At 35.9% G+C, this 24,435-nt stretch overlaps 2 protein-coding genes across 5 annotated transcripts in view; one reads left to right on the top strand and one right to left on the bottom strand.

Annotated features, from left to right (window-relative positions):
• The window catches only part of LOC100617891 (zinc finger protein 69 homolog), an 81,230-nt gene extending 80,202 nt beyond the window's left edge, over nt 1-1,028 (bottom strand). Inside the window, exon 1 of the mRNA XM_056798909.1 lies at nt 723-1,028. The gene's annotated coding sequence lies outside the window, so the exon portion shown is untranslated. The remainder of the gene's footprint in view (nt 1-722) is intronic.
• LOC100016180 (zinc finger protein 383-like) overlaps nt 263-24,435 on the top strand; it is a 36,450-nt gene continuing 12,277 nt past the window's right edge. Inside the window, exons 1-5 of one of the 4 annotated variants that reach the window (XM_016426115.2) lie at nt 263-370; nt 13,515-14,019; nt 15,203-15,279; nt 22,808-22,934; nt 23,428-23,523. In XM_016426115.2, the coding sequence (XP_016281601.1) occupies nt 13,638-14,019; nt 15,203-15,279; nt 22,808-22,934; nt 23,428-23,523 (682 nt within the window). In that variant the 5' untranslated portion in view covers nt 263-370; nt 13,515-13,637. Of the gene's footprint in view, nt 800-12,744; nt 13,413-13,514; nt 14,020-15,202; nt 15,280-22,807; nt 22,935-23,427; nt 23,524-24,435 lie in introns of those variants that run through there. The other 3 variants (XM_016426108.2, XM_016426110.2, XM_016426109.2) reach the window with 3 other exon arrangements.

The raw sequence follows: 24,435 nt of genomic DNA, 5'->3' as shown, positions 1-24,435 counted from the left end.
AGTGTTAGAGTGAGACCAAGACGACCCACAGTCCGTCCGCTTTAAAAGTTCCCTCTCCTCTACACCCCATGACACTAACACCCTGTCCCCATTCCTATCCCCCTACCACTACTAATCTAAAGTAAATTTAAAAGCGGATGCAGAGTGAGACACGCCAAAAAGCTCTAGGTTAGCCACATAGGGTACTCAAGCTCAAGAAGGTCTACGTCAATGCCGGGCCCCAGGCGCACGGGTTGCCGGGAGGCAGGGCGGGGCGTCCCGAGGGATTTTGGGAATGGTAGTTGAGTGGCGTGGCGCTGCTCCGGCTTCTGCGCAGTTTCGTTTCCTCCTGGTTTGGGGCATTGTCCATCAGGTTTTCTCTAAGTTCAAGGTGAGTCGGGATCCAGCCCCTTTTCCCTGCTCCAGTCCCCTACGCGCTGAAGACTGGCTTTTAGCTAGGAGACACGGTGCGAGGCGGCGACAGCCTATGCAACCCGGGCTCTCCGGACCGTGCAGCCCGCGTGCTCCTACCTCAGCCCCTGGGGCTGCGCCTGACCTTCGGTCGGGACTGAGGCTTGGGCTCAGCCGGAGAGGCCCATCCCTCAGAGAAGCATTGCCGGTTCGGAGACCCGGAGCTGCTCCTATCTCATCCAAGCCTCTGCCTTTAAATATGAAAAAACTGAAGACCAAGGACAGGAAGGGACTTGCTGGGCATCCCCTAGATGGTAAACATCAGAACTCACCTCGAACCCGCGTCGCTGCCCCCGCTGGTAGAGCAAGCTTCTGCTGCCTCTTGCTGCTTCCGTGTGCGTAATCCTATGTGAGTGACCATCTCCGTGCCTAGTTCCCTGTGTGACCCCGTGGTGCCACCCTCCCTATGACAGTGATGGTTTGATGTGCTATCGGTTGCATGTCACCTTGTTGGGTAGTCGACTCTGTGTTTGAGGCTCTGCTGTGTGGCACGTAAGGTCCCCATGTGAATGTTGAGGGGTGAGAAGGGCAAGAGAGGCTCTCCTGGCTTCAGGTCCTTTTTATTACATGGTTGCCTGTATAATCTCGTATGGATAAGTGAAATCATTGCTGAAAGTGACTGTGTATATGATTGCCTACATGCATGACTTGTCTTGCTCCTTCTGTATGTTCACCTGCATGTGTTATATGACATTTATGTGGCTGTTCTGGTCACAGGCATGTGCCTTGTGTGGTTTCCTACCTGTGGGCTGGATGGTAGTCTGTGTGAGTAGGAGTGTGGTTATGTATGCCTGACTGTTAGCAAAGGAAACCTATGCGTGCTTTTGGTGACTTGTCTGTATGTGACTATGTATGTGTCACCAATGTGATCATTACTATTGAATTCTTTCAGTCACATCTGACTCTTTCTGACTCCATTTGAAATTTTCTGGGCAGAGATAATGGTGTGGTTTTCCATTTTCTTCTCCAGATCATTTTACAGATGAGGAACTGAGGCTTGCCCAGGGTCACACAGCTAGTGTGTGAGACCATATTTGAACTTAGGGAGATGAGGATGACTTCAGACTTGGCACTCTATCCACTATGCCACTTAGCTGTCCATGTGGTCATTACCTTGTGTCTATGTGACCACTTGTATGGTCACAAATGCCTGTGTAGTGCATTTTGTCATTATTTATGGTCACTTGGGTATGTGATTGTCTCTGTGTGTATCCATGCGAGAGGGTCTATCATTGACACTGTGTATGTGATTATTATCATTACTTGTGTTTTATTGTGATGGTGACCAGCTAGGTACTTGAACCTAGGTGCATGATTGTCTGGGGATTATTGTTGACACTGTTCAGGACCTTAGCATGAGCATCACCATCTTATTTGTTCACATCACATGACCCTTCTCTTTGATTGTGTTTAACTTTTTTGTAAAACTAACTTTGTTACTGAATCCCCTTGATGTCTGTGGAGGGAGCTAGGAGAAGATGGTGGGTTTTCCTCTATTTACTGCTTGTGAGTACATGGTGGGTAGTAAGTGTGAAAATGAGAAGTATGTGTCTGATAAAAGTCCTTCAGGATTGTGTGCCTGAGTAGTCATAGAATGGCATAGGTCATCAAATCCAACCACCTTATTCTACAGATAAGGAAAATGATTCATTCCCTAGATAAAGAAAGTTACTTGGATTCATCAGAGGATGGCATCTTTGCTAGGGAGGCAAGAGAGGTGAAGTTGCCCAGAGGACACACTGGACCTGAGACTCCTCAAACTCAAACTCACATTTTTGTCAGGAAAAAACAAAACAAAACAAAACAAATTATTCAGAGGAAAAAGTAGATTTTGTTAATGGAACAACTTTTGAGGATCCTCAAGGAGATAGGATTTAAATAATGTCCTGTCCTAGCTGGCCAGGGATTGTTCCCAGGTCTTCTGATATGGGACTCTTTCTAGTGTATGAAGCTACCTCTAAAGGTTCTCTTTGAACTGTTTCTCTTGGTGCTGCTTTGCCATATCTTTTTGAAGGACCTCACATATAGGCATTTGTGTTCATTTGTGTGTCTGGGAAGATCCCAGGGGCTCTCCCTCTCCTTAGGCTTTTAGGAACACATCACTCTATTCTCCCTGGTCTTTCCATGTTGGCCATTGTATTCTGGGGGCTCCATTTCTGTAAGAATTTGAGTTACTTTGTGCAGCTAATTACTCTAAAAGAGGAGCAGGAAGGTTCCCTCCTCCCCCTTATTGGCTGTTCCTTTGTTGTTTTTTCTTTTTCTTAGCTTGATATTCTCAGGTCTCAACTTTTCCCCCAAAGCAAAGAACAGAGGAGGCAATGGCCAATAGGCCTCAGTCAGCCAAATCCCAAGTGAGTTGGAGTCTCTTTTCTATCTCTTGAAATCTTGGTTCTCCATGTGTGTAGTAGACCCCTTTCTTTCTGACAATCATGTACCTTCCTTGACCAAAATGCTCTCTTCTGGAAGTATGGGCACATTATAGTAGAAGATGGTTTCCGTAAGGAATGCAACTCTCAAGTTTCTTTTTCTTTTCCATAAAAGTCATTCATTCAGGCAGGCAGTCATCCATGTCTGCTATTTTTTTCAATGATCTCTTAAAGGCTGTTAAGGGAATTTTTTAAAAGTCCCAGGTCTTGATTTGGAGGAACCTTTCATCTAGTTGTGGATAGAAGATGTGAACTCCTGAAAACGTTTTAATACAAGAAAATATAGAATATGAGAGTAGTGCTAAGGCTTTGACGAGTTCAAAGAACTTTTTAAAAGATCAATGGAAATATAAATGCAGATCTAAGTGGGTCTTATTGCTTAAAAAAATAAGTGCTTAGTATAGAATGTTTCATACAACTGTATCACCTAATCACTTTGTCGGGCTTTTTTTTTTCTTTGTTAGAAAGGAGGGCTTAGTGTTCACTGGAGAAGCAGAAGACCTATATCCAGAAATGTCCATGATGAAAAGGCAAAAAAAAAATTAATAAGGTTTAATTTTATTTAATAAAGATAGATAACGATGGCTTTCATATAAAGAGAGGAGGGGAGGGAATCGACATTACATACAGAGAAAATTTAACTCAAGGATCAGAGAAGTAGGCATGACCACATCATTTGCAGGGAATATTCAGTCAATCAATAAATACTTTTTAGTATCTACTTTAAGTCCAACACTGTTCTAGGCACTGAGATATAAAGATGAAATAGACTCTGATCTCAAAGAGCTCACTGTATTAGAGAAGACAGCATATACTTATATAATTATAAACAAAAATATTTTTCTAAGTCATTTATCTGAGCACAAAAGCTGTCACTTTTTCAGAGAATACTAATTTATGTAGCCACTCTGCAGTCACCTCTATATGCTTTGTGTGGTTTCCTATATTAGGGGAAAAAAAATAAAAATAGTTTTAAATCCCAATAACTCTATTGGTCCCCTTAATGGGGCAAGAGTTTGGGTTAGAAGTAAGTTATCCTCTCAAATGTAGACTCTTTAAAATGTTAAAGAGCTCATATGTGGGGTATGTTCTAAGCAAGCATGCTTTATCTTTTTTATGCCAATTACATCTAAATTATAGTTTCCATTTTTCAACATAGAATGTGGTGTTAAAAAAAATTGGCATGTAAAATAAAATCAGTTTATTCAGGGTCACTGTCTTTTTCTGGGCATCAGTTCCCATGCTTTCAACAAGGAGACTGAGCTTTGCACATAGCTCACTAGATACAGATTGTACTATTGATTTTAAAAAAAATAAGGAATTGGCATTTGTCTTAAATACAGTAGACTTAATGAATCAACATAACTTTATTCCCCAGATACATAGTTACATTCTAGTGAGAGCCAAAACTTCACTTGAAATCTAGCCTCAGATACTTCCAAACTGTATGTCCTTAGACAAATCACCTTTCCTCTGTTTGCCAGTTTCTTCAGCTGTAAATAGGCTACAGGTTCTAGTTGTTAATATTATTTTACCACTTCTCATTTACAAAGTCAAGACAAGACTGAAAAGGTACAGTACCCAGTGGTGTATAAAGAGTGCTAGCTTGGAGACCTGATTTTGAATTTTGGTTCTATTACTTCCAATTGCGAAACCATGAGATAATTGAACTAAATGTCCTCTCAGGTCCAAATATACTCCTATGATATCACAACCTTACTAACTGAATGACCTTGAGCAAGTGACTTGCTATCTCCAAACCTCAATTTCCTCAACTGTAAAATGAGGAGGTTGGATTCATTCTCTTAAGATTGGGTCATAAAATCCCTTATACTCTCTGATTCCATGATATATAGGCATAAGCTTTACTTTCTAAACTGCCAGGACTTTGTTCTGCCCCTGGTTCAACAAATATTTATTAAGTGCCTTATGTACACTAGGCAGTAGGTCAAATAAATAAAATGTTTAGATTAGGCATAGTCCATGTTTTCATTTAGTTTCTAGTCTGTGAGTGGGATGTGACACAAATCACTATAAAATGAAAACATGTGATTTTTAAAAAATGTTATATAAAGTTTAAGATGTTTATGAATGTATTTTCAAGTGTATTGATTAAGGAAGGCTTCCTCAAACAGATGGCAGCTTAGTTGAACTTTGATGGTTCAGATAAGAATTCATTGAGTATTAAAGGCATAGGGAAGGGTTTGAGCACAGATCCAAAGGTAAGAATACAGGATGTATAGAGAGGGTTGTCAGTAGTCTAGTTTTCCCAGGACTTGCTTAATATAAGCAGGAACAAGTAAGTAAGGTCAGAAAGGCAAAGTGACACTAGATGGCTATGTGACTTGATAATAAGTAGGGAGCAGAAGGGGGCTTAAACCAAATATATGTCAAAAGAAGATGAATCTGTCCATTAAGAGGAAAGAGGAGTCAAAAAGATCATTTAGGAGGCTATTACAATAATCCAGGCAAGTTATAATGAAAACCTGTACCAGGTGGTAATAATAGGGATGGAAAGGTAGAAACAAATAGACAATGTGGTACAAAGAGAGAACCAACTGATTTACACAGAGGTGAAACAGTCAGAAAAATATAAAGAATTAACTGGAGTTCTAAAATAACGGAGAAAAAGTGTATAATTCTATGTTGTGTCATTTTGTTTGTTATTTCTTATGTCACAATAGTATTCCATTGCAAGCATATACCATGACTTGTTCAGTCATTCCCCAATTGATGGACATCCCTTGAGTTTCCAGTTTTTTGCCACTGTAAAAGGAGCTGCCATAAATATTTTTGTACAAGTAGGCTCTTTCCCCCCTTTTTTTAAAATCTCTGTGAGATATAGACCTGGTAGTGGTATTGGTAGGTTGAAGGATATGCATGGTTTTCTGACCCTTTGGACATGATTCAGGATTGCTCTCCAGAATTGTTGTATCAGTTCACAGTTACACTAGCAGTGTATTAGTATCCCAGTTTTTCCACATCTCCTCCAACATTTATCATTTTCCCTTTTTGTCATGTTAGCCAGTCTGATCAGTATGAGGTGGTACTTCAGAGCTGTTTTAATTTGCATTTCTTTAATCAGTAGTGATTTGAAATATTTTTTCAAGACTACTTAAAGATAGTTTTAATTACTTTATCTCAGAATTGCCTGTTTATATCCTTTGACCATTTATCAATTGAGAAATGTTTTGTATTTTTACAGATTTGGCTCATTTATATATTTGAGAATTTGAGCTTTTGTCAGAAAGACTTGTTTTAAAGATTTTTCCCTATTTGTTGTTTGCCTTTTAATCTTGGCTATATTGCTTTTGTTTGTGCAGAAACTTTTAAATTTAATGCAGTCAAACTTATACATCTAATAATGTTCTCTATATACTGTTTTGACCTGCATTCTTCCCTTAACCATAGATCTAAGAGGTAGTTTTGTTCTCTGCTTATTTGTTTATGGTATCACCCTTTATTTTTAAATCATACATTCATTTTGACTTTTTCTTGTTATGTAGCACGAGGTTTTGACCTAATTTCTGCCATACTGTTTTCCAGTTTTTCCAGTAGTTTTTGTCAGAGAATGACTACTTCTTCTAAAAACTTGGATCTTTGGGTTTGTCAAACACTAGATCACTATGATCATTTACCATTGTCTGTTGAGTACAACACCTGTTTTTGGACAGTCCCCAAGCTAGGAATTGTTTAAGTTTTATTGGAAAAATAGCCATTCTCGTTTATTTAGGTATGTTTTGTGTATGCTTTCATGCTACAACAGCAGAATTGAGTAGTTGCAGCAGAGATTATACAACACACTCATCCCTGGTAGTTGTCTGCTCAGCAAATTACAGTGACAGTCATAACTCAACTGCAGTACAAGTGCTGAACCCATTACTCTACTGTAGCATTTTATTTTATCACCAGTCCATGGGCATCTTGTCAAAAAGAGAAGAGAAAAAAATTTTATTACAATATTTTGAGCTCAGGACTGATAATTTTTTTCTTTTCTGAACAAGATTAGCCACCTTCAACCCTCTTATGAAACACTTCATGGCTTTGAAAATTAGCTTTTACTACACGCTTGATAACATTTCTCAATAAGTTAACAAAAAAGCTCATATGTGAAATTTAGACTGTGGTAATGCCAATTCAGGAAACTCAGTGATACAGAGGATAGAGAGCTGGGCCTGGAGTCAGGAAGATCTGATGTTCAATGTGATGTTCAAAGTTCAAATGTGACCTTAGGCATTTATAATTGTATGAACCTGGGCAAATTATTTAGTTGCCTAAAATGTAAAATGAGTTGGAAAAGGAAATGACAAATCATTCCAATATCCTTGCTAAGAAAACCCAAATGAGGTCATAAAAAGTTGGGCAAAACTGAACACTAAAAAAATAAATTTAACAACAGCTACTGTTGTTTAAAGCATAAGCAATGTGAAGCTATTTTACATACTTCCTATGCTGTCAAAAGTTAAAACAAGAAGCAAAATCATCATTCCAAAACAAATTGAAAGCATATTTATATATTTTAAGCTCAGATTATAATTCCAACGGTGCATTTTTGGATTTTGATGTAAACAGAAAAAGAGTTCTGTATTTCAAAATCTGTTTATACTGTACAATTGATGACCTTCCACCTAACCTTCAACTGGAAGTGATTAATTTATAATATAACTATTCTAAAAGGTAAATATTAAGAAAAAAGTTCAGTTAAATTCTATAAATGCTTATAAGTAATAAATATTATCAATTAAAATGAAAAACTCTTGGATTGATATCAGTATCTGGCAGTATTTATCAATCTGAAAAGACATTTTCAAAGGTAAAATATGTAAAATGTCATTACAGATCAACATTAAGAGATGAATATTTGCAATTGATTTTAATGACAGGAAACACTAACTTTGAACCCCAATTATAAGTGAACTGTTTCCTCCAAAATAATTCCATTCTTCTTGCTACTAAACCTATATTACTAAAAAAGTAGTAGTTCATCTATATTTGAATTTTATATTAAAAATTATAGAAATCTGTTTTCTTATTACATAAGAATCTACATAACATCCTTGAGTTTGTCTCTTGTCTTCAAAGCCTAAAATATTTATCATCTGGCTCTTTATAGAAAAAAATGTGCTAATCTTTGCATTAGAATATAAGCTCTTTTGAGGGCAGAATATCTTTCCTTTAGTTGTATTCCCAGAACTTAGCAGAGTACCTGGCATGTTCTGTGTGCTTCATAGATGCTTTATCTAATTCAAAAAACTTGTCAAGACTTCTATGAACAGATACAAAGGGAAGTAAGAAGATCTAAGAGAACAACGTAGCATTACTACAGTATCTAAAGAAAAAGAACCTTGGATTTCTCTCTTAAGCATATCTTTACATATAGTATTTCTTGAATATATTAGAAATTTTCTTCTTACTTATGTGTCCAGACACATGCTCTGCTGCAGTTTGGCTAGTATTGTCATTGCCACAGCCTTGCCAGAGCTCTGGATGGGATGGTTCTGCCTCCTGCTTTCCCTCCCTTCTATGTCTTCTTCCCCAGTCCCTGCCTGGTACAGGGAGCTGAACCCAAAACTTGAACCAGGTCCAGTCCTCTGACAATCCCTGGCTTCTGCCTGACCCCTTCTCCATCTCCTCTTTCTACAACTGCCTACCAAGAGCCCGCTTTGTCTTGTGATAGGACATAACCAGATATCAGAGGTCATTTTAGCTTCAGGCCTCCCACAGAGCCCCAAGGCATGGGCTGCTTTGCTCATATCTCTGCCCCATCTCTGTCTCCTTGGTCAGTCACTTACTGGTAGTTGGCTTGCATTCTGCCAAAGGTCCCATTGGCTTTTGGTTTTGTTTATTAGAGATAGAGGAAGATTCAGACCTCACTAACCTGTACCACCACCACCATGAGATCACCTGCAGGCTTCTGACTTTATTCTTTTATAGAGCTATAGTGAATAGGAGAGCTTTATTGGTATTTCTCTTTGATTTTATTGAAACTTTGCTTATTTAACCCTCTTTTCCCTCTTTGCTCAGGTATTTCTCAGGAAATCTGCATTGGCTGAAATTTTTTGCATTGCTGTCTTTACCAGAAATATATCCCCTGCCCCTCTTTTAAGAAACACTCCTTTCTTCCCTGTAATGTCAAGAGTGGAAAAGTATCCCTTTATCTTCTTTATCTTTTCTTCTGGGAGCAAGACCAGCTTTTACACTGTAGTCTCTGCAGGTTATTACAGAATCATTCCTGATCTCTTTACTTATTAGAAGAGCTTCAATTCAGTCTTTTGTCATTCTCCCTCACAACTTCCCTTAAAGAGCAATAGGGTGGTCATAATTCACCCTCATTCAAAACTGCTCTTCCTCTTAGAATTTAAACTCTGTATGTCTCTTTTTAGTCTTTCCATTTATTCCACTATATTTCACTCTTTCCAAACCTGCTCTTTACATTTATTGTGACAGCTAGTTCCTTTGTCCTTTCTACCAGTCTATCACTTCTCATGGCCTCATTTCACTCTCAACCATACTTGATTAGTAATTAATTAATTAGGAACTCTTCAAAATCCTCTAATCTCTCATTGCCTTGAACATGCATCATTTCTATCCTTCTAAATCCCAACCCTAGGAAACTCCCACCACCAACCTCCTGTACCCTTATTACCAAATTGCTAAACACTGCTGGAGATGACTATAAAATCATACTCCATTCACTCTACTTCAGTACTATTTAACCTCCAACCAGCCTTTCACTAACGCACAATTTTTTTTTAATTTTGCTCTTAATGTCTTACTATTGCATTCCCATATTAGATGTTCCATATCTTCTCTTTTCTCAAATTTGCAATACAATTCTTTCATATTTCTCTTCATTTACTCTCTTCCTACCTCTTTACTGAGGCCAGATACATCTCAGGTGATTTTTCTCAATTCTCTTCCAAACTTCTTGTTACTCTCATCCATGGTTTTTTGTTTTTTCCTCTTTGGTTTTTTCTCCTCATCTCTTTCAAAGTCAGCCATTCCAACTAGCCTTTGAACCCCTCCTCTCCTACCTCCTCCTTGTCTTTACTAAGCCACCTTCTTTTCATGCATATATAATGTCCTCTCTCTCTCCATCCCCCAACCCTAAAAAACATTTCCTTCCTACAAACCTATTGGGTTCACCCTTATCTTTGAAAAACAAAATTTCCTTTCACTCACCCTTCACTTCTAAATGCCCAGAAAGTAATTTACATTAAAAACAAAAAAACCCTTACCTTCAGGCTTAGAGTCCATTCAATATAGGTTCTAAGGCAGAAGAGCAGTAAGAGCTAGTTAGTGCAGGTTAAGTGACTTGCTCAGGGTCACACAACTAGACAGTATCTGTGGTCAAATTAGAACCCAGGACCTCCCATCTCTGGGAGTGACTCTCTTATCCTCTGAACCACTTAACTGCCCCTAGTAATCTACATTTGATGCCTCTGCTTACTTACCAGCATCTTACTCCTTATTCACTTGTAATCTGACCTGTCCTCTTCTCTCTACCAAAACAATTCATTTCAAGGTCACTAATAATTTCCTTTTCAGTAAATCCACTTCTCTCATTTCTGTGTTTGTGAATAACCCTCTACTTATAGAACAAAAATTTTTAGCTTTTTTTGTGCCCTGGACTCTGTTAAAGTCTGTGTATCCCTTCTCAGGGTAATGTTTTTAAATTTATAAAAAACAAAGGGATTCAAAAGAAATAAATAAATTATATTGAAAGACAATATTTTTAAAAGAAGTTCATGGGATCCAGATTAAGAAACCCTTTCTGGATAGTTTCATATACCTTCTTTTCCATCATCTAAGATTGTCTAAGCTTCCCTTCCTTTATGAAGATTTCCCTGAACTCCCTCTTCTGAAAGTGATCATTTCCTCCTCATCTAAAGACATCTGTGTGGAACTCTCTTTTGTATTTATTTGGATTCGAGTTTTTCTTGTCTGTGTCTCAGCTTATCTTCCAGTTTTTTAAGCTGCTTGTTGACAGCATCTATGTCCTTTTCATCTTTGTAGGGTCTAGTGCAGTAGTTTATATGTAGTAAGTTCTCAGTTTTATTGAATTCAACATAATTGTGTCCTAAAAAAAAGGAGAAATTTTTAAATCCTTTCAAAATATATTTTAGTGGCAAAAGATATTCTAAAACTTCAGAGGTATTATGATCAACATGATAACATTTCGTATTTCCTACTTTGTGCAGAATATAAGGGGCTAGATGTTGGGAGAAAACTCCTGGGTGATAAATTGTTTCCATATTCAAATACTGAAGAGTTGTCAAGTGAAAGATGAAGTAATCTTGTTCTCTTTGACCCCAGAGGTCAGAACTAAGATCAGTGGGTTGAAGTTAACGGGTAACAAATTTCAATGTAGTATAATATATCAGAAACAGAAATCAACTTCCCCTCCCTGTAATTAGCTGTTCCTTCTGATTTCTGTTTCTTTTATTTGACTCCGGAAACCTCAGGATCACTTCTGTTTCTCTTAATCTACATATCCAGCCAAATCATTTAGACCTGTAGATTTTGCCTTTGAAATATCTTTGGAATCTTCCCTTTTCTTCCGTTTCCCACTGCTGCTTTAGCAGATATTATCCATAGGTGAGCAAAAGTAAAAGTATATTTTTTTCTTTAGGAATCAGTGACATTAAAGGATATGACTGGATTTTACCCAGTGGTGGGAACAACTGGAATCTTCTCAAAAGGACCTGTAATAATGCTGAGGAATTATAGGAATGTGGTCTCATTAGATAAAGCTCTCTCAGATTCTTTGGGTGTACTCATTTCCTGATTCCAGGAATGATTTGTTTTCCCTGGTTCCTACATATTTTCTTATAAGTAAGTTATCAAATTTCAAAACCAGTACTACCCATTGCCAACTTTTGTTTCTACTTTTGCAGCATCTCTAGTATATAGTCTCTTTTCTCCACTTACATAGCTCTACCCTGATGCACACCTGGACTGTTGCAGTGACCTTCTGGTTTTTGTTTGTGAGCCTAGGGTTCTAATGGCCCAGTGGAAATGAGAACATAGGAACCTTAAGTTCATAATGTAGGGAGATGGAAATTTTAGGATTTGCCTGGACTAAAACTGTTCCATGACTTGCCAAGATATGATACTTATTACCAGGGACCTCAAGGGCTCAGCTCCAAAGAATCATGCTAGGTCCTAATGAGTAGCTGGAGGGGATAAACTACTGGAAAGTCACCAGGTGTTTTACCAGTGGAGATCAAAAATTCTCCTCAACCAACCTATTCAAATGAGACCTTTGGAGGTACAGAGTGTGTATGTCTATAACCTCTGATCCTGGAATTCTACTTCTTTTTTTGTGTAATTGAAATTAAGATTGGGCTAGGAATGTCCCAGGAGAGTTAGATAATATTAATTCATATTTCTCTTTCATCATTAACTTCCTCTTGCTTTACCACAGGCACTATCTGCTAGATTTCTAGAAGAACAGAGAGATCAGAGTTTAATGGGTAGGGTTAGAGAAGAAAGAAAAGCAGGGCCAGACTTTAAGGGGGCAGTGGTAGGAGGGAAGAAGGGGCCTTTTTATATCTCTTATCTTAATTTCTAACACCAAATAAACAGTTTAATTAACAAACACGAAAAGAAATGAGCATTTGCATATACCAAATAAAACAGAAAAAAGATGATTATTCATGAAACTCTTATGTGTAATTTGATTGTCCTTTATAGATATATGCAAATATATAGATATACAATAAATTCAATATTTAACTTTTATGTGCTGCTGAAATGAGCATCAATATATAACTTTAAAAGCTGTCCTTGTGTGTTTCCTTCTAGCTTTTCTTCTGTTTTCTTTTGTGCATTAAAAATTTTTCAATGACATTCTTTTCTTTCTTTTTTTTAATCTCTTATTGCTAATCTCACTCTTCTTTCTACCATTGGAGAAAAAAGAACTCTAGTAACAAATATGCATAGCATAGCAAAACAAATTTCCTTATTTCAAGGTAGTATCTCTTAAATTGGAAATTAAGTAGAGTCCAGGGGCAACAGATCCAGAAACAGACTATTTGTTCTCTGGTTGGATGATCCCTGATAACTGTATCTCCCCTTGGCTTTTATCCTTCAGATAAAGGGGTAAGAGAGTCAGTTTCCACTAGGCCCTGAGACGAAGGCTATGGATCACCTTTATCCTTAACTTTTAAAGACTTTTTTTCAAATGTGTATTAATCTCACAGTTTACCATTATTACCTTATGTTTTTTATAGAGCTTTCAAGTTCACAAAGCAGTTCACAAGCAATTGATTACAGTTTTTAGTTAATGGTTTAATCCAAGTCCCTTTCTTCTCCCTGCTCTTCTCACATTCTGCCTTCTTCTGCCCTCTATCTTTTCTGGTTTTCTATTTATAAGCAAATTTGTTGTATTTTCTAGCCCTGAAGAGAAAGTGACAAGGATACATTTCAGCAGCCCTTTTATATTTTGTTTATGTGTAAGGATTGAACCACATCTGGAAACATCATTTATATTTATTTGAGAACACCCCCATACTACTGATTGAAGTTTACTTTGTAAGCTGTTTTTCTTTATATGTAAGACCTTGTGTTCTGTTTGTGTGACTGAGGCTTCTGTAATGTTCTTGCTAATTCTGATCTCTCTTTCTCTGTCCACAGCACCAATTAGTAGACTGTAGATTCTCAGCCTGAATTTGAATGGATTTGGTTCCTTCCTAAGGAGCAGATTTGAACTCTAGAATAAAGATCCCAGATGAGGAGACATTGTCCCTGAATGAGGAGATGGCTACTTCTGGGAGTACTCAACATCCACATTTACAAGAACAAGATGAGGTTCTAAGAATGTCTTTTTCTGAGGAAAATGAAACTCATCTAAAAGGAAATACATTTGATGCTGCAATCTCGCATCGTAACTTCAGACACTTTCAGTACTCAGAAGCAGATGGACCCCAAAAGACCCTACACCATCTTCGAGAGCTCTGCCATCAATGGCTGAGACCAGATATTCACACCAAGGAGCAGATCCTGGAGATGTTGGTATTAGAACAATTTTGGGCAATCTTGCCTGGAGAGATCAGAACTTGGGTAAAGTCACATCATCCAAAGAATGGGGAAGAGGTGGTGAACCTGATAGAAGATTTGACCCAAATGCTTAAGGAGGAAGGTAAGACTACAAAACGACAGGGAGAAGATCTGAGAATATAAGAAAAGTGAATATGCACTCAAAGTGGAGGGGGTGAAGTTAGCAGGTGACTGGAAAGAGAATAGTAGAAAGGAAAGTGTCTAGAGGGTAAGGTAAAGAGCACAAGAGATTCTACCTACACAAGTCTGTAAGAATATCTGGGCCTTCAAATAGAACCAGGTATCTTCTTGGTCCAATATGAGCAGCAATATGTGTAAAACCACTGAGGAGAGAACATTCTCCTTTTGATATTCCTGTTTTGATTTAAGTTATATGGGAAAGCCTATGATCATTAAAACCCTCCAAAAGTTAATGCCATTCCACTTACAAATAAAAAAAAAAAGATAATCATCATTTGACTAGTACAAGTCTTTGTGTGTCTTTCTTGTTTCCATATTAAGAGGACAACATAAATCTTCTGGCCTCCATCTTATATCTCTCTAACTATATTAGTGTTACTTAATTGTCCATCTGTGTGTGATAAATTTATGCCAGTTCAAAAAACCTTTGTTATGATTTGTTTTTTAAAACATGAAACTCTTATACTCTTTATTTTGCTCCTTCCTATATGACCTCCTTTCATCCCTGCTTCAGTTTTTTTCTCCCAGTGCTTGGCATGTGCCTTATCCTTTCTCCTTGATCTATGAAAATGAAACTGTAGAGAACAGTGTGGTCCATAGAAAAGGCTTTACATATTTTGCAAAATCTACAGTATTGTTTGGCTTGTGTAAATTGCATTCAATCCCCTTGATTCTGCTATTAAAGCCAATGCTTTGTTCTTTTGGGACTGCTTTCTGTAAGGCAATTGACAAACTGATCTCTCACGTTCTATACCATTGGAAGAGGACTTAGAAGTTTAAGGAACTACTGTGGTCCACAGAGTTTGCTTTACATCATTCATATCACATAGTAACTTGGAGAGTTGCACAATCAATTAGTGCTTCCTAATGCTTCCTAAACCAGAGTCCTATCCTTCACTTTTGTGTGACCCTAAAGATGAATTTGAAGCTGTAGTTATTGGTCTTTTGTTCTGATCCTAGGTAACTCAGGACTATTTCTTGGCTTTCTTTGATCTAAAAGAAGGTCTATTGATGTGTGGATATTTCTGCTGTGGGATTTGACACACAGAACTAGCATCCCTCATATCTTCATTTTCCTTCCTTAGTTCTGCCTTCTCAAGACTCTGGCCTTCCCCAAGAAGAAGAAAGAGTAGTCCCTGAAGTCATGATAGTCAATTCACAGGTGAGTTGGGGCTTCACCTTTTTCTTGAAATCTTGTTTCTCAGAGCTCAAGCAGTTTTTTTCCTTTAATTGTTCCAGAATCAAGAAAATTTGGTCTGTCCACGTAAATTAAAGATTCCATAGAAAATACTTTCTTCTTGTCTACTCCCCTCCTTCAGTGTTCCTGCATTCATTCATTCAAGAATGGGAAAGAGAAGTTGGTAAAACCTTTATTTGCTTTGATGATAGTTTTCTGCTTCAAAAACTATAATATACAACCAGAGGAAATATTCTTCTGGCCTTATTACCAGTTAGGTAAGGAATTGGTTTTTAAAGTAGAAATGCTGAGTACTTGGAGGCAAATGACTACATCATGTTAGAATGCCTGATACAGTAAGAGAGACATTCTAGGAATAGATATGCATGCTAGATTTTGGGAGAGCAGATTCCAAATGGCTGCTCAAGAAAAAAAAAAACATTAAAATTCTCTGGGCCAAAATTCTATGGGGCAAATCACCCCAAAAGAATCTGGAAACATAAAAGAAGGAAATCCTAAAGACATAAATAGAAAAAATTCCAATGAGGGAGGGGAAAAAAAAAAGAGACCTTTTCTTAAAGATACCAATGTAAATAAAAATTAGAACCTAGATTTGTAAAAGATTTAGAGAAGATGGAAACCCTAAAAATGTTAGTCTCAGAAACACTGAAAATAAGAATGAACTAAGGCTAGTGATGAAGTAAGAGAGTTTTTGGAACATTATTAAGGGCTTCCCAAGTCTTACTCATCTAATCATGATAAGAAAGTGGCCCTGGATTCTCAGGGTCTATGACAGCAGAGTACAAACTCGAACTGGTTCAATTGAGATGGAAAAATTTTCCTAGTCCCTGCATCAAATAGTTTTCTGAAGACTCTCCTAGGCAAGCAGTCTCATCATCAATATACTAGCACATAGTAATGAAATCTTTGGCCATGACAACCCATGAAACAAAAAAGAATACCAAATGACCTTCAGAACTGTGTGGTGCCCTCTTTTAGCACCTACAGTGACAAAGATAGAAGGTGCTAAGAATCAGTATTTAGGACATCTATTAATTTAGTTTGTCTAGTGACTAATGAGTAGATGTGCTCCTGGAGAAACTGACCTATTACTCTTGGCATTCTCACTGTAAATGAACACAGAAGAAATAAAGGAAGTTGCAGCTAAATGGGAAGATGGTTCACAGATTCTACTGGAAGAAGCAAGTAAAGGAATTAGCAGAGTAGGTGTGTTGTAATACAACCAAAGGAAACAAGAAACATCATTTCCTAGGTCATTTGGTCATCTTGTAATGCAGTTGTCATAAAAAGTATTTTGAAAAGATCACCGTAAAAGTAAGCGAAAGAGAGAGAGAGAGAGAGAGAGAGAGAGAGAGAGAGAGAGAGAGAGAGAGAGAGAGAGAGAGAGAGAGAGAGAGAGAGAGAGAGAGAGAGAGAGAGATGCTTTGATACTTGATTTCAAGACAGAGGTGGGCAGAAATGAAAATGGGAAAAATCGGTTGGAAATTATGGTTCAGGAATAAATTGAAAGAAGTCAATAGTTTGTAGATTACACAAAGTACTCATACTTATACCTCATAAATGTTTCTTTTGAGAAAAAAAAAGAGACCAGAGAGTGTAAGCGAAAATATCAGCAAAAATGAAATTCATTATTTTAAGAGTAAGTAACTCATTATTGATATGAGACTCATTCTGAAATCAGTTTTCTATGATGTCAAACAACTTTAGAGCAAAAATAAAAATTAATGTAAAATGATAAAAAATAAAACTGAGAAAAAAATGTGCCATATAGCAGTTTTTAAAAAAAAATATCGGTAGATTTAAGTGAACCCTGTGCTCAGTATAGGGCAGCTACGTGGTACAGTAGATATAGTGCCAGGCCTGGAGTCAGGAAGATGAGTCTTCCTGAATTAAAATCTGACCTCAGACCCTGACTAGCCATATGAACCTCAACTTAACACTATTTGCCTTCATTTTCTTATCTGTAAAATGAGTTGAAGAATATGCCAAACCACTCTAGTATCTTTGCCAAGAAAACTCTAAATGGGGTCTCAAAGTCTGGCACAACTGAAAAATGAATGAACAACAATGCCCAATATGAGTCAGCAATGTGATGTGGCAGCCCCAGAAGTCTGATGTGACCTTAGGCTGGATTAAGAGAAGTAGAATTTCTTAAAGTAAGGATATAATAGTCTCTTTGCTCTAATGAGACAAGATCCACAGTTTAGGAATTATTTTGACATGCTGGAGAGTTTCCAAAAGAGGGCAACCAGTTTGGTTGAGTCCTTTGAACCAAGACCAGTTTAACTATCCTTTAAAGAAAAGAAATATCCCAGCCCAATTGTGACAGATAATACTATCACAAATTGGATTTAATTAGCATCATGTTATACACAAACACAAATATCTGAAAAACCTTACCATCTATAAGAAACCTTTCTTCAACTTGCCCTCTGTGCTGAATTTCTTTCATGTCGATGGTGAACACCTTTGTTAAGAATGTATCTCTATTTAATCTCCTGTTTTGATGTCAGTCAGAGGGTTATTAAACAAGATTCTCCCTCATTTCATTTTTCAAGAAATCTTGCAATTTAACCTTGTAGGAGGAGAGCCTATAAAACTCCTTACGATTTTGTTCTACCAAACAAAAAATATTTTTTAGAGCCCATAAAAAATAAATTCAGTGAGCACTTATATTTTCTATATCTGCCATTTGTAGGATAGTAAAGTTGTAGTTTTCCATGAAATATTTCTTGGGAAAATCTGCCCATTCTCTTTTCATAACTCATTTTCATTCCAATGATACCCTAGGTAGATATGTACCTTATTCTATGAATTATTAAAAATTTACTAAGAGGGGCAAATAAATATGAGCTGATTGGTATTGATGTTCTTTCAGCCACTTTTTTTAATAATAAAGTGTGAGATATTTTCCATGTCTTTGGTATCTTTTTCTCCCTCATTTCTGTAATAATCAGTACTTGTTCCCTCTAGCACAAACAATATTCTGTGCATATTTGCTCTCTTCCAGCTGCTTTTCTCATCCTTGCTTTCTATAGTGTCACTTCTACTTCCTCCAGAAACACTATTAGGCTTTAATGGGAATCTAAATATCTTCTCACAGTCCTTGATATAAAAGTTTGTTACAAATAAAATCTTTAAAGACTTTTTTTTTGTTTTCCTCCTTACAATTTCATCCTGTAATGCCATTAAGATGACTTTATTTAGTTGGCTCTGTGACCAAACTTCCTGTCAGTGAGTTTTTTCCTTCTAATTTATCTCACTGTTTCATCAATTGATACTCCTCATGATCTTCTATTTCCCTACTTCTTAAGGTTTTTTTCGGTATTCCTTTCAGGAGTAGTTATAGCATAATCTTTTCATTTATTTATTTCTGACATTTTAAAAATTGTTTATTTCAAAATTCTCTACCTCCCTCCCACTTCTTGAGTAGGCAGGTAATATGATATCAATCATATATGTGAAATTATGGAAAATATATTTCCATATTAGAAATGTTGAGAAAATAATTTTTTAAAAAAAAGTAAGAAACATGAAGAAAATGAAAAAAATATGCTTCAATCTCTACTCATACTTCCTCATTTCTCTTTGTGGAAGTGGATAGCATTTTTTAAAGTATAATTTTTATTTTATTTTTTAAATACTTTTTCATGGTTACCTGATTCATGTTCTCTCCCTCCCCTCTACCCCATCCCAGAGCTGGCAAACAATTTCCCTGGGTTATACATGGATTTGTATAGCATTTTTTAATAAATCCTTCAGAGTTGCCTTATATTATTGCCTTGACCAAAGTAGCTGTTTTTCACAGTTGATCTTTGTTACAACAAAGTTCTCCTGGTTCTGCTCACTTCACTTTGCATTCGTTTATATAGATCTTCCCAGGTTTTTCTACTCATCATTTCTTATAACATAGTAGTATTCTATCAGTATCTGTTAGCACAATTTGTTCAGCTATTCCCAGTTGTTAGGCATCCCCTCAATTTCTATTTCTAAGCCACTATGAAAAGAACTACTATAAATATTTTTATATATAGGTTATTTTCCCTTTTCTTTAATCTCTTTGAAATATGAACCTCATAGTAGTAATGCTAAGTTGAAAGGTATACACAGTTTTATTGTCCTTTGGGCATAGTCCCAACTTGTTCTCTAGAATGGTTGGGCTAGTTCACAATTTCCCCAACAGTACATCAGTATACCAACTTTTCTATCTCCCCTCTAGCATTTATCATTTTCCTTTTCTTTCATGTTAGCCAATTTGTGAGGTATGTTTTCATTTGCATTCCTTTAATCAGTAGTGATTTAGAGCATTTTTATGTGACTGTTAATACCTTCTATTTCTTCTATTGAAAACTTCCTGATTATACTTTTGATCATTTATTATTTGAAGAATGGTTCTCATTTTTATAAATTTGGCTAAGTTTCCTGTATATTTGAGAAGTGAAGCCTTTATCAGAGAAATAGGCTATAAAATTTTCCCCATTTTCCTGTTTTGCTTCTAATTTTGGCTGGATTAGTTTTGTTCATGTAAAACCTTTGCAATTTCATGAAATCAGAATTTTCTATTTTATTTCCTATAATCCTCTATATCTCTTATTCAGTCACAAGCTCTTCCTTTATCCACAGCTTTGACAGCTAAATTTTTCCGTGCTCCCCTAAGTTGCTTGTAAAATAACCCTTAATGTCTAACTCATGGATCCATTTTGATCTTACCTTGGTAAGCAGTGTATGAGATCTTGGTCTTTACCTAATTTCTGCCAAATTACTTTCTAGTTTTCCCTGTAGTTTTTGTCAAATATTAAGTTCTTTTAAAAGCTTGAATTTGGGGGTTTGTCAAATTCTAAAGTACTATGGTCATTTATTACTATTTATTATGTATCAAATCTATTCTACTCATATACTGCTTTATTTCTTATTTGATTGTTTCGATGCTTACTACTTGTAATATAGTTGAAATCTGGTACTGCTAGGTCACCATCCTACCGTCACATTTTTTTCATTGATTCCCTTAATATTCTTAACCTTTTGTTCTTCCAGATGAATGTTATTATTTTTTCTAGCTCTGTAAAATAATTCTTTTGTAACTTGAATGATATAGCACTAAATAACTAATTTTAGTAGAAATTGGCATTTTCATTATATTGTCTCATCCTATGCACAAACAATTAATATTTCTCCAGTTATTTAGATCTGTCTTTGTTTGAAAAGTTTTCTGTAATTTTGTGCATATGGTCCCTAAATTTGTTTTGACAGACCCTCAAAATTTATAGTAATTGAAGTTATTTTAAATGGAATTTCTCTTTCTATCTCATCCTACTGGATTTTGTTGGTAATATATAGAAATGCTAATGGGCTTATATATATTGATTTTACATCCTGCTACTTTCCCAAAATTAATTATTTCAACTAGTTTTTTAGTTAATTCTCCGTGGTTCCCTAAATATACTATAAATCTCCTTCAAAGAGTGATATTTTGTTTCCTCATTGCCCGTTCCTATTCATTCATTTTCTTTTTCTTGTCTTATTGACATAGCTAGCATTTCTAGTATAATATTTAATAATAGTGGTGATAATGAATAACTTTTCCTCACCTCTAATCATACTGGGAAGGCTTCTAGCTTATTCCCATTATAGATAGATAATGCTTGCTCTTGATTTTAGATAGACTACTTATTTTAAGAAAGACTAATTCTATTCCTGTGCTTTCTAGTTGTTGTTTTTTTAAACAGGAATGAATGTTGTATTTTGTCAAGTTTTTTTTTAATCTATTCTATTCATTATTTTGCTGTTTTATTACTGATATGTTTAGTTATCCTTATAATTTTCTTTATAATGAATGACTCTTGAATTTCTGATATAAATCACACCTAGTTATAGTGTCTGACCTGTGTGATATATTACTGTAATCTTCTTGCTAATATTTTATTTAAAATGTTTGCATTGGGATTTATTAAGAAAATTGATCTTTTTCTTTCTATTTTTGCTCTCCCTAGTTTAGGTATCAAGATCATATTTATCATAAAGGGAATTTAGTAGGACTCTTTTTTTACTTTTTTTTCCCTCAAATAATTTATATACTATTAAGATTAAAGTTTCCTTAAGTGTTTGGTAGAATTAACTTCCAAATCCATCTGGTTCTGGGATTTTCTTAGGGAGCTCATTTATGATTTGTTCAGTTTCTTTTTCTAAGATTGGGTTATTCATATATTCTCTTCTATAAATCTGAGCAATATATATATATTTTATAAATATTCATCTAATTCACTTAGATTGTCAATTTTACTATCATAATTAGGCAAAATATTCCTAATAATTGCTTTAATTTCATCTTCATCAATGGTGTATTCACTCTTCATTTTTTTTTTTTTTTGAAATTTGATTTTCTTTCTTTTTTTAATCAAATTAACTAGTGGTTTATTTTACTGTTTGTTTGTTTTTCCAATAAAATCAACTCTTGGTTTTACTTATTAGTTAGTGTTTTTTGGTTTTGTTTTTTAACTGTCCTTTGTTTTTCAAGGTTTTCATTTTGATGTTTAATTGGGGGGTTTTAATTTGTTCTTTTTCTAATTATTTTTGTTTGCATATTGAATTCATTGATCTCTTTCTCTTTTATTCATCTGCACATTTAGTGATATAAGTAAGAACTCTCCTTTTTAACCTCCTTTGTTGTTTTTGTCTGGAAAAAATGCCTCATTTCAACCTTTTATTGACCCTGCCACTCCATGATTTAAGGCATTATTTTAAAGTTATTTGGAGGGGAACGTTGGAAGAGCTCAGGTGCTTTCTCTACTCTGCCATCATGGCTTTGCCCCAGAAGCATCCTTCATAAGATTTTGCATATTAGTTCATATCTCCCTTGACTATATTTCTTCACTTTGTCAATAGTTTAACTGTTGGCTGGTTAAATCTTCAGTCTCTTTTGATCTTCTCATTATTGCACTTAACTTTTTTCAGTTAAATTTATTTATAAAATAATAAAATTATTTATAAAAAAATAAAATAAAATATAAAATAAAACAATTGATGTTAATGTCTTCCTCCATTTATTTCCCATTTGGGGTATCCAATAACATATTTTAAAGGTCAAGTTGGAATGGTGGATGCTATCTTCCCTTAGTACAGGAGCCCTCACTTATCATTCTTCTTTGAGTCCTCATGACATTACTATCTGGCCAGATACAGATAATTGAGTGCTTGCTTATATACTGTTTTGACTTGCTCTCTAATTATTTTGCATGTTTTATTCCCTATTAAACTGTTCCACAAAATTGGGATCTATGTCTACTTCTTTGTACCTCCCTTAGAATTCAGCACAATGCCTAGATACATAGTAGGGAATAAGCAATTGTTTCACTTTATTATTATACTAGAACCCTGAATATTATCAGAATCACTGCCTTTAAGTGTTTTTTACCTCCTGTAATGATTCCAACTCTTCCCAGGCCTACATGGGGAAATGGTCACAGATTGAGCAGAAATGTCTTTGGCATTTCAGAAATCAACAGAATTCAGGGATGTGGCTGTGGATTTCACCTTGGAGGAATGGGATCTACTAGACTCTGCTCAGAGGGACCTGTACAGGGATGTTATGCTGGAGAACTATAGAAACCTAGTCTCCCTGGGTAAGAATCTTCCCTCTGACTCCACCCATAAAATGACTCAGAACCTCCTCTTTAAGACATCTTTGCTTCCACACTTGCTAAAACTATTAAGACGTCTGAAATACTTAACCAAGTTTTGTTTTGTCATTCAGGGTAGGATTTTTGCCCTTTTAAGTTGAGAGATAGGATGTTTTGGCTCCTCATCCCTGATGAAAAGTCTTTGTAGAACTGGAAATTAGTACCTTCATTATACTATTCCTTAGGCTAAGCTGTCCCTTCCTAGATCAAAGACTCTTTCCCCAGGGTCCTAGCACAGATGCTTAAAGACATGAAATGTATCCATCTGCCTTCTTTTTCTGAGAACACAATATAGAGTGTCCTGAAGAGGTCCTTTATCTTACTATCTGGACCTTCCAAATATGTACTTTCTTCCCAAAAAATGGAAGAGTCTAGGATTGAATTCTATGATAACTCTTCATCTCCAGCATTTTCCCATTTCTTTCCTCATGAGTAGGGCTGTCAATTCCCAAACCAGATGTCGTCACCCAATTGGAACAATCTCAGGCACCAGTGATGCTGGAGAAAGAAGTCTCAAGATGTAGCTCTCCAGGTGAGTCATTGCAGACAACAAATTGACTGATTAATCAGGAAAATACACGTTTGGAAAATTGGAAAGGGAGATCTCCTCAGTCTGTCAGGTTGCTAAAGAAGGGCTACTACTAGGAATCATAATTTGTAGGCCGTCAATGTTTTTTAACAAGTTAACTTTCTGATATCTTTTTCATGCTTCTCTTTAGTTACAGAAAATTGTCTCCTCTATTTCCAAAGGAAGCCCTTCCACCTCTCCCTTGAATTCTGTCCCTCACTACCCCTCTGTATCATCTTTCCCATGGTTAGTCTCTTATTGGTATCTTCATTGCCTCTTCCTCTTTCCTTCTGCCTTCAAATATATATAGGTCTTTCTTAATTTTTTAAAAAATATACAAAGGTTGTGTTTGACTTTGCTACCTGTGCTAGCTACTTTCCAGTTTCTCCATCATCTGAAAAATCTCCAAAACACACCAAAATATTTCCCATATTTTGTATGTTTTACTTCAGTTAATATAGAAAAAACCTTCAATAAAATTAAATATTAAAAATTGATTTGAAATACATGAAAGTGAAAAGATCTTTCCTTATATAATGAACAAACATCCATTGAAAACTGAGCTAATGTTAGTAACAGAGAAAAATTAGATGATTTTCCACTAAATGTGAAATAAAGATGCCCACCATCACCATTACTATTTGACTTAGTACTAAAAATACTGTCTTCAGCAACAAGGTAAGAAAAAACATAGAGAATAAATATTGGCAAAGAGAAAGCCAAAACCATCTCTATTGTCAAGAAATATAATGATTTACCCAAGAGAATAAGGATCCTCAACCTTCACACCATTCCTGTACAACCTTATTTTTTACTCCTTCCCAAAATGGTTTCTTTCTAATGTTGTTACTGAACCTTATGCCTCACTTACTGTGT

Source organism: Monodelphis domestica, chromosome 1 (genome assembly GCF_027887165.1).
Source record: "Monodelphis domestica isolate mMonDom1 chromosome 1, mMonDom1.pri, whole genome shotgun sequence".
In the NCBI taxonomy this organism is placed as follows: Eukaryota; Metazoa; Chordata; class Mammalia; order Didelphimorphia; family Didelphidae; genus Monodelphis; species Monodelphis domestica.
The sequence above is the reverse complement of the archived record's forward strand: the minus strand, read 5'-3'. Positions and strand labels throughout refer to the sequence as shown.